This window comes from Malus sylvestris, chromosome 1 (genome assembly GCF_916048215.2).
Source record: "Malus sylvestris chromosome 1, drMalSylv7.2, whole genome shotgun sequence".
Lineage (NCBI taxonomy): Eukaryota > Viridiplantae > Streptophyta > Magnoliopsida > Rosales > Rosaceae > Malus > Malus sylvestris.
The window spans coordinates 5,486,796-5,502,814 of NC_062260.1; the positions used below are offsets into that span (position 1 = coordinate 5,486,796).

Below are 16,019 nucleotides of genomic sequence, written 5' to 3' on the forward strand. Positions count from 1 at the left end.
CTTCATTTGGTGTTGAGGGCACAATGCAACTAAAGCCTTGAAACGTTCATAGTATGCCATAAAAGATTCTCCTTGGCTTTGTTGAATCCTATTAATTTTCTTCCTGTAAAGAATGACTTTTGAAGTTGGGAATAATTTCTTTAAAAATGCTCTTTTCATGCTTTCCCAAGAAGTGACTGTTCCAGGTGCCAATTTGAATAACCAATTCTTAGCCTTTTCAAATAGAGAGAATGGAAAGGCTTTCATCTTCAAAATGTTCCGATCTACATTAATTGGTGTCATACTTGAGCAAACAACTTCAAATTCTTTCAAATGCTTGTTCGGACCTTCCATGGACAGTCCATGGTATTTGGGAATGTGGTGCAACAAGCTAGACTTTAATTTGAACTCATCAGTCTTGCCTTGAGCTGGTGTAGGGTATTGAATGCAAAGAGGCATGACATTGTCCAATCCTGAGGTGGTGAGTTCCTTGATTGTTTCATTATCCACAGCCGTGGCTTGTTCTTCCTCTTCCTCTTCTTCAAACTCGGATTCAGAGCTAGAACTAGGTGGTTAGGTTCTGGCTGCTTCCTTTTTCTTCTCAAAGTTTGTTCAAAATCGTCGTCAAACTCCAATATGTGTGCACGAATAGGTTGAGAACTTTGAGTCATAAACTAGTACCTAAAATAAAGAAAACAAAACAAAAATCAGAACACAAAGCAAAACACACGAAAATAAACAAAGGGAGATTAGCAATGTTGCTAATCCCTGGCAATGGCACCAAAATTTGATGTGAAATTAAACTAGCACACAAATTAAACCCTCTTTTTGATAACAGTAGTATGTGTAAGTAGAGATCGTTCTAGGCCGGGGATTAGGAGGGATTGCTAATCAACTCAAATTAGACTCAATCACACTTAACTAGACTTAAAAACACTAAATTAGATTCTTATGACTCAAAACTGACTCAAACTACTCAAAACTACACAAAACAACCAAATTGACTCAAAACTAATACTAAGGGTGATTTTGGACGAAAATTGAACTAAAAAGACTCAAAACAATAAAAAGACACCAATTGGACAAATTCTAACCTAAAGACACGAATTATAAAGGGGGGGGGGGAGTGGTTTTGATGAATTTAAAAATTAAACTGAGTTATTTGCAGAGAACAAACTAATTACTACGAATTTAGGGTGTTTTACGAGGTGAATGGCTAGCTAGATGGTCATTCTCCACACATGACACATATGCATACGAATCGATTTCCAGTTATTCTTCCTATAAACCATGAATGACAACGCCCTAGATTAACCGTGAACAACATTAATTAACCCTTAGATTTTCCTAAGTTCATTGAATCGGACTCAGCGTTACAACCAAATTATTCTTATCAAGTTCCCTACATGAACAACATGATAGAGATACATATCAAAGATCATCAAGGTCTATGAAAATCATAAGCATTGACAAGGCATTCGTAACTATGAACAACATGATACTCCTGCCAGGATTCACTTAACATGATCATGACCAGTGACCTCCACTACTTGTAAATATAAGTTCATAACTATTAGGTGAAATTCCCTTATATTTTAGCATCAAATCCAAGCATGCAAACTAAGTATGCCTCCTTAATCAACATACAAGAATAAGTTCTGAATCAAACAGTTAAGCAAATTGCATTCATGATTCATGAAATCATAACTGAAAGTAATCAATTCATATGCAATATATGTTCATGGCTTCGAATTCTCCTCTAGCCAAAACGAGTTTAGTTCCTTATGTTCACACTTAAACAAAGATAACTTAAATTAAACATTAAAAATAAAAGTTAGAAAACACCTAAGAACGCTCCAGCAATCCAAGGGTCTTGAATGGTAGGGCACGACAAAGGGTTTCCTCTCCTTTCTCCTTGCAAAGTTGTGGCACAAAAGGGATTTCTGAGTATGATGGATGTATGGTGCAAATTTGTGGTGAGAGATGGTGAATTATGAGTGTTGCAGCACTTTGTATTATAGGAAGAGGAGGATGCACAACATAGGCTGAAAATGAGGGGAATTAGGACTCCAAATCAACAAGGAATAAGGATACTTCTAATCAGATTCCAGGGAGGAAAAGGAGTAGTCCCTGCAATAGGAAATAGAGCTTCTAGAAGGGCTAGGTGAGGCACACTTTTAGGGATAATGTCTTGGCTTCTAGAAACTTGATTTGTAGGTGATTTAATGTGAAATTGATCCCCCCTTGCAGCTGGAATTAATGTAGGATAAGATTAGGATAAGATAAGATATGATAAGGTTAGTTTGGATAAGATAAGGTTGGATAATGTTTTGGATAATGTTCCTTCTTTTTTGCTGATTCCTTATCTTCTTTGTCTTGAAGTCATTATTCCAGATTTTTAGCACATTCGTAGCCTCTTTGAACTTCAAAAACATCAATCCACCTTGCTCCATTCATATGTTATCACTTCTTGGCCAGAAACTGCTTCAAAATGCTCCAAATTGCACTTTCTTGCCAACTTTGCCATTTGGACCTACAAACACACAAAAATAGCTTAAATCACTATAATAAATAGAAACTAGCTATGAAAATGCAAGAAAACAAACTAAGTCACATAAATATGCTCCTATCACATAGGTGACCATTGATTAAGATTACTCTGCAATATTCCTCTTATTTATAATAAGATGTCAGTTTGATTAAGTATATACACCCTAAATCTTCTGCAGACAACACACTTCTTCGACCATAGGAATGAGGTAAATAATGTGTTAACTTCTTTGGATCATACCTCACCAGTTTGCCTATTGAATTTAGACAATGGGATCTCCAATCAACCATGTTAGGTTCTGTCTGGCTAATTCATTAGTTATGTTTAGCCTCATTTCCCTCAATGATAAAACTTACTCTCTAATCAATCTTTTATAATTGGTGCCACTAGGTTGACTACTAAGTAATTTGCTAACACTTGGGGGCAAACTCCCCACATTTAAGGTATTTGCCAAGAGGTCTCTGAAGGGAAAAATATGAGTTTAACACATGGGATTTCTAAATGACTAGCATGCATATACAATTCAAAATTTATATACATAAGCAACGGAAGCAATTTATCAAATAATATCAAAGCTATAGTCATGCAAATCCCCTTCAAGGTTCATAGGTTTATATATAATGCATCTAAAACATTCAAGTTAAGAACTAAGTGAAGGTATAGATCTATACCTCTTGATCTTGATTTTAGACCAAGGATGGACCACCTCCAAGTCCTTTACTCCTTGAAGTCCTTAAGCCTAGCCTCCCTCCTTGCCTCCTCCACTTTGTTAGTAAGAGTGCTCCAAGGTTCTCCTTTAGTCTCCAAAGGAGAAGACCTCTAAAGATCCACACCCACTAGTGTAGTGAGATGGATGGAGGAATAACCAAAAGAGTGAAAAAGGATTAGCTAAATCACCCTTAAGGTGGCCGGCCCTTTGAGTGTTAGAGAGATATTTTTCTTTTGCCTCTTTGTTGTTTTAACACTTCAAAAAACCCTAATGAACTTTGTGCTATAAAGTTCCTTTTATAGACAAAAGAAACAAGTCAACATTTGACCTTTCTCTCCCTCTCTTTGGCCGGCCTATTGGTGTTGGTTTGGGCTTTGGGCTTTTATTATTTCAAGTCATCCTATGCTTGAATAAAAGCCCAATGGGTCTAGGCCCAATGGGCCCAATTAAACCCGAACGTTTCTTTAAGCCCAAAACGATCTTTTATCGCTTTTATGATTTCTTTAGACTTTCTAAATTAATCACAACACTTAATTAATCCAATTAATTATTTCCTTCATCCATTAATTACTCACTACAAGAGTGTATCGGTGTACAATCATTTTAGGTTCTAATTAGCAAGGCAGTGAGGTGATTGGCATCAATCCAATTGATTATATTTAATTCAATCACTTAGTGAATTAAAACTTCCTTTTAATTCACCTTCTTCTTTGATGACTACATTTAATCATCTAGAAGAACTCACAAGCTATGAGTGACATCTAACCATATGTCATAGCTACCCAAGCTAATGTAGAAGTTGTTCGGAGAACCTATTCAGTTGGAATTACAATGTAATTCGATCCTTCTCTAAAACAATACTCTCAACCACATTACTAGGGTATGGATATATTATGTCAAACCCCTAATGTGATTATTCCTTCTTATATGATTCAATTGAGTCGTATAGGAACGCTTTCCTTTATTACGCTCGATACTTCGGCCGAAGATTCCCGAATCATATCTTAGAGTATTCTTCCTCTCTTATCGAAGATTAGAGATCCCTTGTTGCGCATTCACTTGCCTTCATGACTAAGTGGCTTAACCCCAATTATGCCGTGGACACCCGCGAATGGGATGACTTTGACATAATCAAAGATTAAGTACTTAGCCACAAGACAACGACGATGCCTCAGGTCAAAGGACTACTTACATTATTCCAACCATTAGAGTTACTTGCTTGACATGTGAGTAGACCTCCATGCAAGTACTCTCGTTCGATTGTGTTCAGTGAACTCATTCCCTTAATGAGCACCTACATACTTGTCTTAGTGTCACAACACGAATGGGATGAGACTTTCCATCCTTCCATTTGAAGCGGACACAGTATGTACCGGTCTAAGCATTGTCAGTTTCCTTCCGACAATCCAATGACTAGGAATCTTTTGGACATAATGGTTATGTGAAGAAGGTCTCTGTAGTCTAACATTATTAGATTACTTCTTCAATCGATCCATTGTCCATGGATACACTATTTAGGACATATATCGTTTATTGAGATAGTCCTAATTCGTGTCTTTGCCATTTGATGTATAAGACTTATCTATACATCCATTCATTTGTTCTGAAAGGTTTCTTCCAAAGATTGACTTTCAGGGCATATTTCCAACAGTCTCCAACCTTTCAATACCTTAAAAACACTATTTTAAGAGATAATATTTCTCTTCTAAAAGAAAATTACTTGTATACATCTATTTCACAAAGATAAGCGAGTTACCCCCACAATTCCCTTATATTGTGCTTTAGTACTATCAATATATCATTCTTCATACTTAAGAATTAGGAAACTATACGTTCTCTTAATCTATCTTCATTTCCCATGCCATTTACTAGTAACTCATGCTCATTAAAACTTTGCCTTTCTCCTTTCATAAAATTTGCATATGATATAAATATACAATCTCTACTATCAAATGCTTGACCAATTTTCCATGGAAGGAAAAATTAAAAGGGGGCAGTCGGTGAGGAAAATTGTGGGTGAGAAAAATAATAAAATATTATGAGGTATGGATTGCTCTTTCTAGGTTTTCAAGTTTGGAGACTAATTTGGATGTTTGATGAATATCTTTTTAAACGTTTGGAGTTTATTGAAATCAATTGGAACTTGGAGTTTTTTTTTAATTGTTGTGTCCATGTCGTATCATGTCTTCGTTTTTAGAAATTTGACGTATTTGTGTCTTTTCATGTAGTATTCATGTGTCCATGTCCGTGTCCATGCATTATAGAAAATAATGGTCTACCCAAATTTATATTGTAAAATTTTCTCGTCATGTGAAAGAGGTTCAATCCTTTCTAAAGAAGACCTACATGAGTGCAAGCTTGAAGAATAGCAAGAAATGTCAAGTGGTTTGGTTTCAAGCCTAGCTCCACCATAGATTGAGGGCTAGTTTGGTATTGTTGTGCTTTATAAAAAAATTGCATCTATACTGTGAGAATAAACATCTATAAAATAAAGCAGTGGAGTGTTTGTGAATTTTTTTTTTGTAAAAGTGCTTTTAGCAATAAAACAAGTGTATGAGTGTTTGGTATCATTTTATATAAACTGTTGTGATTATGTTAAATGACTAAAAATGATATGACGGAAATGATTTAATAATTTATGAATGCTGATAAACTCACCCCACTACCTTATCTCCTGACCCACTTTTCAATAAAAAATTTGATGCCAGTATTAAATGTAAATAACATCTAAGGACCAAAGAAAAAAAGAAAAAGAAAGGGTAAATTACACAAAATTACCTTAACTAAGGGTCAAACCATAATCTCATACCTCATGTTTTAAACATAGCAATGTCATACCTCAACTTATGAATTCATTGCAATATTAATAAATTATTAATTTTTATTTAAGAATTAAAATTTATTAATAAACCCTCTCTCTCCTCACGTCTCTCTACCACTTCTCTCCCTCGTCTACTCCGCCGTCGGCTTCCCAAATCCAACCACGTTTTCCATCCATATTGCTTTGATTCTCATCACTTGTTTCCTTTCTCTCTGTGCTCTCAACCCTGTGAACGACGGAAGCCATTTTTTTGCCTATACAAAAACCTAAATCCCTTGCTCATTGTCTGTCTCTTTTCTCCCACCACGCTCTCTTTCTCTACATTCCCCCATCCCAAAATTTCAAACAGTAATCAAACCAAATGACAATGCAAACTAACAATTCAATTGGTCTATACACTATCCACAATTTACCATATCATAGATGGCGTCGATGGCGTCACTGTTAATAGGATACTCGACTAGGAAAATTAGCATTGAAAGACTTTCCACCATGTTTTTCAAAACAACAGCCTGCATCGTGGTAAGTGGCACCACGGTTGAGTGAGGAATTAGAGGTGGGGCTGCAACAGAAAACTTGGGTAAAGCAACGGTCACCGGAGTGGGATCTGTTGGAATTTAGATTATATTGTAAGCCAAGGATTAATCACTTGCTCGTTAAGTTTTTAAATTATTTTCTTGATCTAGGGTTTGCTTTAGTCTTTCTCTATATAAAGAACTCTTTGTGTTTGATATTTTCATCAATCAATAACAATGCTTTGCCAGTATATTATTCAACTTGGTATTAGAGTAAGGTCATTGGACCTATCTCGGGAACCACCATGGCGTCATCTTGATTGATTTGTGAACTCATTAGCTCACCACCGCACTAGATCACCCCGCACCGTTGCACCTATATGGACCCCTCCGACTGCCACTTAACTGTACCGGCTTGAATTTGTACCTACTCGAATTGCTGCAATCATTACAGCCAAGTTTGATGAATTGGACCACCGTTGCACTGCTTTGCTGCCCCCATACCCTTTGATTTTGCATCTTTGCACTTGCATCAGTTTGCCTCAGTACTAGATTATGATTGTTCCTGCATAACCAGATCAAAACCCGTCTGTTTAAGTTGCCTGCTTGCTATCAAGTATCTTTGTCCTTAGTGTTGTCATGGCATCTGCAAAGGATGATTCCTTACAAGCTATAGGTGTGAAATTAAATGGAAATAATTATGTGTATTGGGCATATGTGATGAAGAATTTTTTGATTGGAAAAGGTTTGTGGGGCTATGTTTCTGGAATGGTTTCCATTCCGAATAACCCCAAAGATGAGAAACATGTTGAATTGTTTACTGCATAGGAGATGAATAATTCAAAGATTATTACTTGGCTTAATAATTCTGTTGATTTGACTATTGGAATGCAACTTGCTAAGTTCTCAACGTCTAAGGAAGTTTGGGATCACTTGGCAAAGTTGTATACCAAGGTCACTTTTGCTAAGAGGTATCAATTAGAAATGGAGATTCGTGTAATCCAGTAGGGTGATAAGAGTATTCAAGTTTTTTTTATAATGAAATGACCAATCTTTGGGATCAACTTGTATTGACTGAACCTAGAGAACTTGGCATTGTCGAGCTCTATTGTCAATATAGAGAAGAACAACGTCTTGTTCAGTTTCTAATGCCTCTTTGGGATGAGTTCGAGCCACTCTATTGCTCTATCCTTCATTGAACTTCTTTTCCATATGTTGATTCTGTTCTTAATGAGTTACAAACCGAAGAAGTCCGTGTGCAGTCACATAGGCTTTCTTTATCTTTGTCAAACACTTCAGCATTAGTTGCGGCAATTGGGCTGAGACCTTGTATTAAAACTAGTGTTGCTATGGATGAGTGTTCTTATTGTAAAGGAAAAGGCATTGGAAATCCCAATGTCCTAAGTTATCTCAACAACATGAATTTCCATAGAAATCACCACTTGCAGCAGCAACAGTTGTACCTTATGTTTTGCATATTGCAACTGATTCAGAATCTAAATCTAGAAAAGATGATTAGGCATGGTAGATTGAACTTGGATTGGAAATTGGCATTGGAATTAGCATTGGCATTGGCATAGGCATTGACATTGGCATTGGCATTGGCACTGGCACTAGCAGTGGAATTTGGAGTCTTGCATCCACATCTACTTTAGCAAATCCATGTCGTGTTCCGCCATGAGTTTGACAGGGGCTGTTGGAATTTAGATTATAATTAGTTATCTTGTGGGCCAAGGATTAATCACTTGCCCGTTAAGTTTTTAAATTATTTTCTTGTTTTAGTCTAGGGTTTGCTTTAGTCTTTCTCTATATAAAGAACTATTTGTATTTGATATTTTCATCAATCAATAAACAATGCTTTGCCGATATACTATTCAACTAGATCGGAATTGTTAGGTCTCGTATGCTTGACAATTCTGACAGCTACCTCCATGTTAGCATGCATAATTTGGCCACATGAGCCGGTGCCTACTACGATCTCATCTTCCTCGATGACGTCTATGTCAGCCTTGTCAGACCTGACGGCAAAGTAGACGAAGAAGAGAAGAGGGAGAGAGACGCGAGGAGAGAAAGGAAAATGTAATATTTTATTAATATTTAATTAATTTTTAAATTTAGTTAGGTGAGGAGTGGACTCCGTACCTGCCACATCATCACATAACAGTCAAATTGACAGAATATTTAAAGAAGGTTTGACATTGCAATGGATTCATAAGTTAAGGTACGATATTGCAATGTTTAAAACCTGTGGTATGAGATTGTGGTTTGACCCACAGTTAAGGTAGTTTTCTGTAATTTACCCAAAAAGAAAGAAAGGCTTTTCTCTATTCAATATTTCTTTGCAACTATCTCAATTTCTTCAAATAAATATTTTCTTTTGTCTAAGGCAAAGAGTCTCACATAGGTGAAAGGAGAAACATTGCAAGAGCTTATAAGAAGTTGAGATTTTTCCCAAGTTGCCAATTAGTTTTATGGTGGAATCTCAGTTTTCTTCATTTTTTGTTCCTCTAGTTTAATCATATATAATAGTTGTTCAAAACATTTTACTAATGAAATAATTATTAAAAATTTAAAAAAAAAATGGGAGACCAAAAGCAAAAAGTGACAGTAGTTGTTCAAAACATTTTACTAAAGAAATAATTATTTAAAAATTTGAAAAGGGGGGGGGGGGAGAATGGGTTGTGGCAGATTTGAGAATGGTGAGGATAAATTTTGAAAATGCGGCATGAGATTTGGTCCTAGAATTTGGAAAGAGGAGGTGAGGGGCTTGAGTTGAGGATTTGGAGAGATGGAAGGAAAGTTGCAATCAGTTGGAGAGTTGGAAAGTGATTGGATTTTGGAATTCTAACTGGAATAAAAAGGGGAAGCGAGGCCTTGGCGATGAGTGAAGGTTCGGATGAGCTTATCAGCACTCTAATATTTTATTTTTTTATATTTATAATTGCTCTCTCCTCTCTCTCGTTTCTCTGTATATTTTTTTTTTTAACTTTTTAGCCAAATGATCTCAAAGGTTGTCTACCAATAATCACTTTGGACATTTTGTGAAAAAACCAACGTTAAATAAGGAGAAAATGACTAAATAACTTTAATTTTTGTCAAATTATTTTAGCCCATTGTTTATTAAATTAAGAGTATATATGTCATTTTGGTCTTTATTTAATAGAGATTTTTCCTAAAATAACCAAAATGATTGACGGTGGACAAACTCATAGATCAATTTCAAATTTCAGTGATCAACATGAAGAGTTATCTTAATCTGAGCACTATTTTGGCTAAAACACCTTTTTTTTTAATAATGCTAGGAAATCCAATTTTAAACCAAATTTTGTAAACCGAATTTTTAAACAAATTTGCAAATCAAATGGTGTGTCACCAATTGACTTGACATTCATGTCGTGTTTCTCGTGTTTGTGTCGTTTTTGTGTCATACCCAATAACTTAACGGGTTGTGTCATGTAATACCCGTTAAAGTAAATGGGTAATATGACCCGACCCGAAATTAACCCGTTAATATTATCATGTAATATGATCCGACCTGTTATGTTACATCCCACATCGCCCAGGGGAGTGGATCTTGTAAGCCTTATATGTATATTCCCATCTCTACCTAGCACGAGGCCTTTTAGGAGCTCACTGGCTTCGGGTTCCGTAGGAACTCCGAAGTTAAGCAAGTTCGTGCGAGAGTACTCCCAAGATGGGTGACCCACTGGGAAGTTGCTCGTGAGTTCCCAAAAACAAAACCGTGAGGGTGTGGTCGGGGCCCAAAGTAGACAATATCATGCTACAGTAGAGTCGAGCCCGGGATGTGGTGGGGGCCTGGGCCGAGATGTGACAATTTGGTATTAGAGCCTAGGTTTGGCAGTCCTGTATATTTTGGGAGTATTCTAATCATTTTGATGTCTTATGTCAGAACCACGCTCCTCGAAGAGAGCCACGTACTTCATCTGAGTTTGATTTTCCTGATATTGCCCAACTTGGAAAGGCTATTGCTAATGCCATTCAGTCCTCATCCAGTCCTCCCTAGAGAACTCCCTTGGAGACTGTGTAAAACTTAAAGTTGAATAATTTCGTTGGTAATGAGGGGCCCGAGGGAGCTGATCGTTGTCTCAATCATGTCGAGAAAACTTATCGAGAGATGCTGAGGCAGGGGAATTTCCCTGAGGATAGATTGGTTTAAACGACTACTTGGTTTTTAGGTGAGAAGGCTGTAACCTGGTGGAGGCAGGAATCTTTTCAGTTGTCACCAGAAGAAGCCGCCAATTGGGAGATTTTTAAACACCTATTCCAGAAGAGATTTGTACCTCCAAAATATATAGATCGTAAGAAGAAAGAATTCAAGCATTTAAAGCAAGGGAAAATGTCAGCTAATGTGTACTATAGAAAGTTGACTGATTTATCTCTGTATTGTCTGGAGATTGTTGAGAATCCTGCTGAGATGCTTCGATGATTCAAGTGGGGTACTCGAAAGAAGTGGCGTTCTATGGCGACCACTACTCCCTGCTCTACATATCAGGAGTTTTATGAGATTTTACTGCGGTTTGAGGATTCTGAAAACATGCCCAGTGACAGTGAGGAAGAGGAAGAAAAAGATAATAGCTAAAAGAACAATAATAATAAAGATAAAGGCCAATCATCTCAGGGACCTCGCAAGATGCAGAGTTTTAAGAGAAGTGGTACTAGTTATAGTTCTTCTAGTAGGGGTTTGAGTTCCACTGCGCAGCAGAGAGGCAACCGGTTTTCAAGAGGTTCCCGGTTTCAGAGATAGAGAGATTTTAGCAGTTTAAGTGCCCCGCTATGTTGTAGGTGCAATAATCGGCATTTTGGGGAATGTAGGTGAGGTAGCAGTGGATGTTTCACGTGTGGCTAGATGGGACATCGGGCTATTCAGTGCCCTCAGAATTAGCAGAAGCCCCAACCATCTGCCTTGCCACCACCATTACCTATTCAGCAGATTCCCAGGCCTAATGGTTATACCAAGACGGGTTATTATGGAGCATATCATTATCGAGTGATATAACTCCATATTCTAGATGACAGTATCAGTATCCACATGACCCGTATCATTAGGGGGGTTATCCTTAGTATCTAGGAGGTTACACGCCATATTCACCATATTCAGGTGGTGGATAATAGTGGTATCTCGGAGGGCAATCCCAAAATATGAAGGTTGCTTCTAGCAATGCAAGGTCATCGAGGCATCCTAGCCAGCCTGGTCAGGGACGAGGTACACAGGGACGTGGAAACTAAGATAACAGGGGCCATAGAGGACAACAACAACCTCAAGGCCGTGTTCACCATATCACCTTGCAAGATGCTCAGAACAATCCTGATCTTATCATGGGTACGTTGAATATTCTTGGCCATTTTGCTAAAATATTAATTAATTTTGGTGCCACACACTCTGTTATTTCCCATACGTTTGCTCAGACGACGCAACCCTACCCCACACCTCTTAGTTATGAGTTAGAGTTTTTGATGCCTAGAGGCAAGACATGTTATGTTAGCTGGGTATATCAAGGATGTCCTGTTCCAGTGGAGGACGTCATCATGCCAGCTAATCTTATTCCATTAGATATCGTTGATTTTGATGTTATTCTGGGCATGGATTGGTTACATTACAATTGTGCCAAGATGGATTGTTATGAAAAGACAGTTACTTTTCATCAGTCGGGCTTACTTGTGGTTACATTTGTGGGTGTACGTAATGGACTAAGGCACGGCATTATCTCTGTCATGAGGCTAAAAGGTTATTGAGGAAAGGTTGTCAGGGTTATTTGGCTCACGTGGTATTGAATGAGGATGCGCCTATCTGTGTGAAGGATGCACAAGTAGTTAGGAATTTCCCTGATGTTTTCTCTGATGATTTACCTGGATTACCACTAGATAAAGAAGTTGAATTCACTATTGATTTAGTCCCAGGTACATATCTTATTTCCTTAACTCCCTATCGAATGGCTCCCACGGAGTTGAGGGAATTGAAAACTCAGTTGCCGGAATTAGTTGATAAGGGTTTCATTCAGCCTAGTACTTCACCTTGGGGAGCTCCAGTATTATTTGTACGGAAGAAGGACGGAACCTTGAGGCTATGTATCAATTATCGATAGCTGAATCGAGTAATGATTAAAAATCATTATCCGTTGCCACGTATAGATGATCTATTTGACCAGCTTCGAGGTGCCTGAATGTTCTCTAAGATTGATTTGAGGTTAGGATACTATCAATTAAAATCAGAAGTGAAGATGTTCCTAAGACGGCTTTCAGGACTGGATATGGTCATTACAAATTCCTCGTGATGCCATTCAGGTTAACGAATGCACCCACAACTTTTATGGATTTAATGAATCAAGTATTTAAGCCATACCTTGACAGGTTTGTCATCGTCTTCATTGATGATATTTTGGTGTATTCTAAGTCTAAAGCAAAGCATAGTTGACATCTCACTTTGGTTTTGAAGAAATTGAAGGAACATCAATTATATGCTAAGTTTAGCAAATGCCAATTTTGGTTAGATCAAGTGGCATTTTTGGGTTATGTAATATTAGCCCAGGATATTCAAGTGGACCCACAGAAAATAGCTGCAGTTGAAAATTGGGAGCAGCCACGAACCGTCAATAAGGTACGAAGTTTTCTGGGCTTAGCAGGTTATTATCGACGGTTTGTTAAAGATTTTTCAACTAGTGTTTTACCACTGACGAGGTTGACTAGAAAAGATGTTAGATTAGAGTGGGACGATGATTATGAGCAGAGTTTCTAGCAGCTAAAGTATTGTCTCACTCACGCACCTGTTTTAGCGCTTCGAGACGACGGTGGTAATTTTGAGATTTACAATGATGCTTCCTTAAATGGCTTAGGCTGCGTATTAATGTAGCATGGTAGGGTCATTGCATATGCCTCGCAACAGTTGAAGCGACATGAGATGAACTACCCTACCCATGATCTTGAGCTAACAGCCATCATTTTCGCCCTGAAGATTTGGAGACATTACTTATAGAAAAGTGCAAGATTTTCACAAATCATAAAAGCCTCCAGTACCTATTCACCCAGAAAGATCTTAACCTTCGACAACGAAGATGGATAAAATTACTCGGTGATTATGATTGCACGATTAAGTATCATCCTGGTCGTGCAAATGTGGTGGCAGATGCACTTAGTAGGAAATCTCGAGGCCTTATTAATGCTTTATATGCTTGCCATATCCCTTTTTTCACAGAATTGACATCTACTGGAGTTGATTTGGGAGTGATAGATTAAGAAGAAGCTTTACTTGCTAGTTTCTAGGTTAGACCGATTTTAATTGATCGTGTTCTAGAAGCTTAAGCGAAGGATGAGAAATCCCAGGAATTAGCCAAGGCAGTTGCACGAGGGAAGAAGAAAGATCTTTGAATTCGAGAATCTAATGGCATGCTTATGCAGGGAAATTAGATGTATGTGCTGAATATTGAAGAGTTAAAGAAAGATATTCTTGATGAAGCGCATATATCAGCCTATGCGATGCATCCTGAAGGTACTAAGATGTATCACACTATTCGACCTTTCTACTATTGGCCTGGCATGAAAAGAGAGATTGCTGAATATGTGAGTCGATGTGCAATTTGCCAGCAAGTCGAAGCTAAGAAAAAAAAGCCTTTTGGATTGATGCAGCCACTTCTCGTTCCCTAGTGGAAATGGGAAAATATTACTATGGATTTCGTGTACAAGCTTCCTCATACTCGAAATGGTTACGAAGACATCTGGGTTATAGTGAATCGGCTTACTAAATCAGCACACTTTATACCAGTTCAAAATAACTATTCTTTAAGCTGATTAGCTGATTTATTTATATCAGGGATTGTTAAATACCACGGGGTTCCAGTTAGTATTATTTCTGATCGGGATCCTAGGTTCACTTCTAAGTTTTGGGTGGCATTTCAGGAAGCTCTTAGTTCGAGATTGCTTTATAGTACAACATATCATCCACAGACTGACGGGCAATTTGAGAGAACTATCCAGACACTAGAAGATATACTGAGATCTTCGGTACTGCAGTTTGGCGACGCTTGCCATAAGCGTTTGGATTGGATGGAGTTTGCCTATAATAACACCTACCATTCTAGCATCAGGATGTCACATTTCAAGGCACTATATGGTAAATCCTGTCGTGCACCTTTTTGTTGGTCAAAAGTTTGTGAGAGGGTGTTAGTGGGCCCAGAGATTATTGATGAGACTACTCAGAATATTCAGGTAATTAAATCTAACCTAAAAGCAGCCCAAGATCGACAAAAGAGCCTTGTCGATAAACATGCCACTGATAGAGTCTGTAAAGTTGGAGATTAGGTATTTTTGAAGCTATCTCTGTGGAAAGGCGATGTGCGGTTTGGTAAGAAAGGTAAGTTAAGTCCTCGCTACAGACTTGAGTTACCTCCAAAATTATCACGGGTGCATGATGTTTTTCATGTTTCTATGCTTCGTCATTATGTCTCAGATCCATCACATGTGATACCTCATCAACCACTAGAAATTAATCCAGACTTGACATATGATGAGGAACCAATGACGATCTTAGACTGGAAGGATAAGGTTCTGAGGAACAAAACTGTGTGCATGGTGAAAGTTTTGTGGAGGAACCACTTAGTGGAGGAGGCTACTTAGGAGACGATCAAATGGTGAAAGTTTTGTGATATCCACTTGTGTAAATATTTTAAATTGACGATCAAATTCATTCATTGTATTCGTATAGGGTCAATGAGTGTAGTTGTAAAAAATCATCAACATCGGAGTTAAAACAACCGTTAAATCGTGATTTTTTGTTTTATAACCGTCGAAAAGTTTTGTCTCATTACTTGATCTCTGAATGTTTGTTTTTTGTGATTTTTAGCGTAAGTGATCTCGAAGCATATACAAACAAGTTTGACGGTTGGATCGTTACAATTAGTTTCATAGAATTCGTATCCCATGAAAACGATAGATTCACTAACACTTACAGTTTATTTATACTTTCATTAAGTATAACATAAGATTTTGTGGTATCCACTTGTGTAAATATTTTAAATTGACGATCAAATTCATTCATTGTATTTGTATAGGGTCAAGGAGTGTAGTTGTAAAAAATCCTCCAAATCGGAGTTAAAACAACCGTTAAATCGTGATTTTTTGTTTTATAACCGTCGAAACGTTTTGTCTCATTTCTTGATCTCTTAATGTTTGTTTTTTTGTGATTTTTGGCGTATGCGATCTCGAAGAATATACAAACAGGTTTGACGGTTGGATCGTTATAATTAGTTTCATAGAATTCCTATCCCATCAAAACGATAGATTCACTAACACTTACAGTTTATTTATCCTTTCATTAAGTATAACATAAGATTTTGTGATATCCACTTGTGTAAATATTTTAAATTGAAAATCAAATTCATTCATTGTATTTGTATAGGGTCAAGGAGTGTAATTGTAGAAAATCATCAACAT

The 16,019-nt window shown here is 37.4% G+C and overlaps 1 protein-coding gene across 1 annotated transcript; it reads left to right on the forward strand.

Annotated features, from left to right (window-relative positions):
- Positions 1-13,997: 13,997 nt before the first annotated feature.
- LOC126629798 (uncharacterized) lies at positions 13,998-15,203 on the forward strand. Its single transcript, XM_050299945.1, has 4 exons — positions 13,998-14,079; positions 14,401-14,795; positions 14,889-14,940; positions 15,037-15,203. The coding sequence occupies exons 1-4, from the start codon at positions 13,998-14,000 to the stop codon at positions 15,201-15,203; spliced, it is 696 nt and encodes a 231-aa protein (XP_050155902.1).
- Positions 15,204-16,019: the final 816 nt, after the last annotated feature.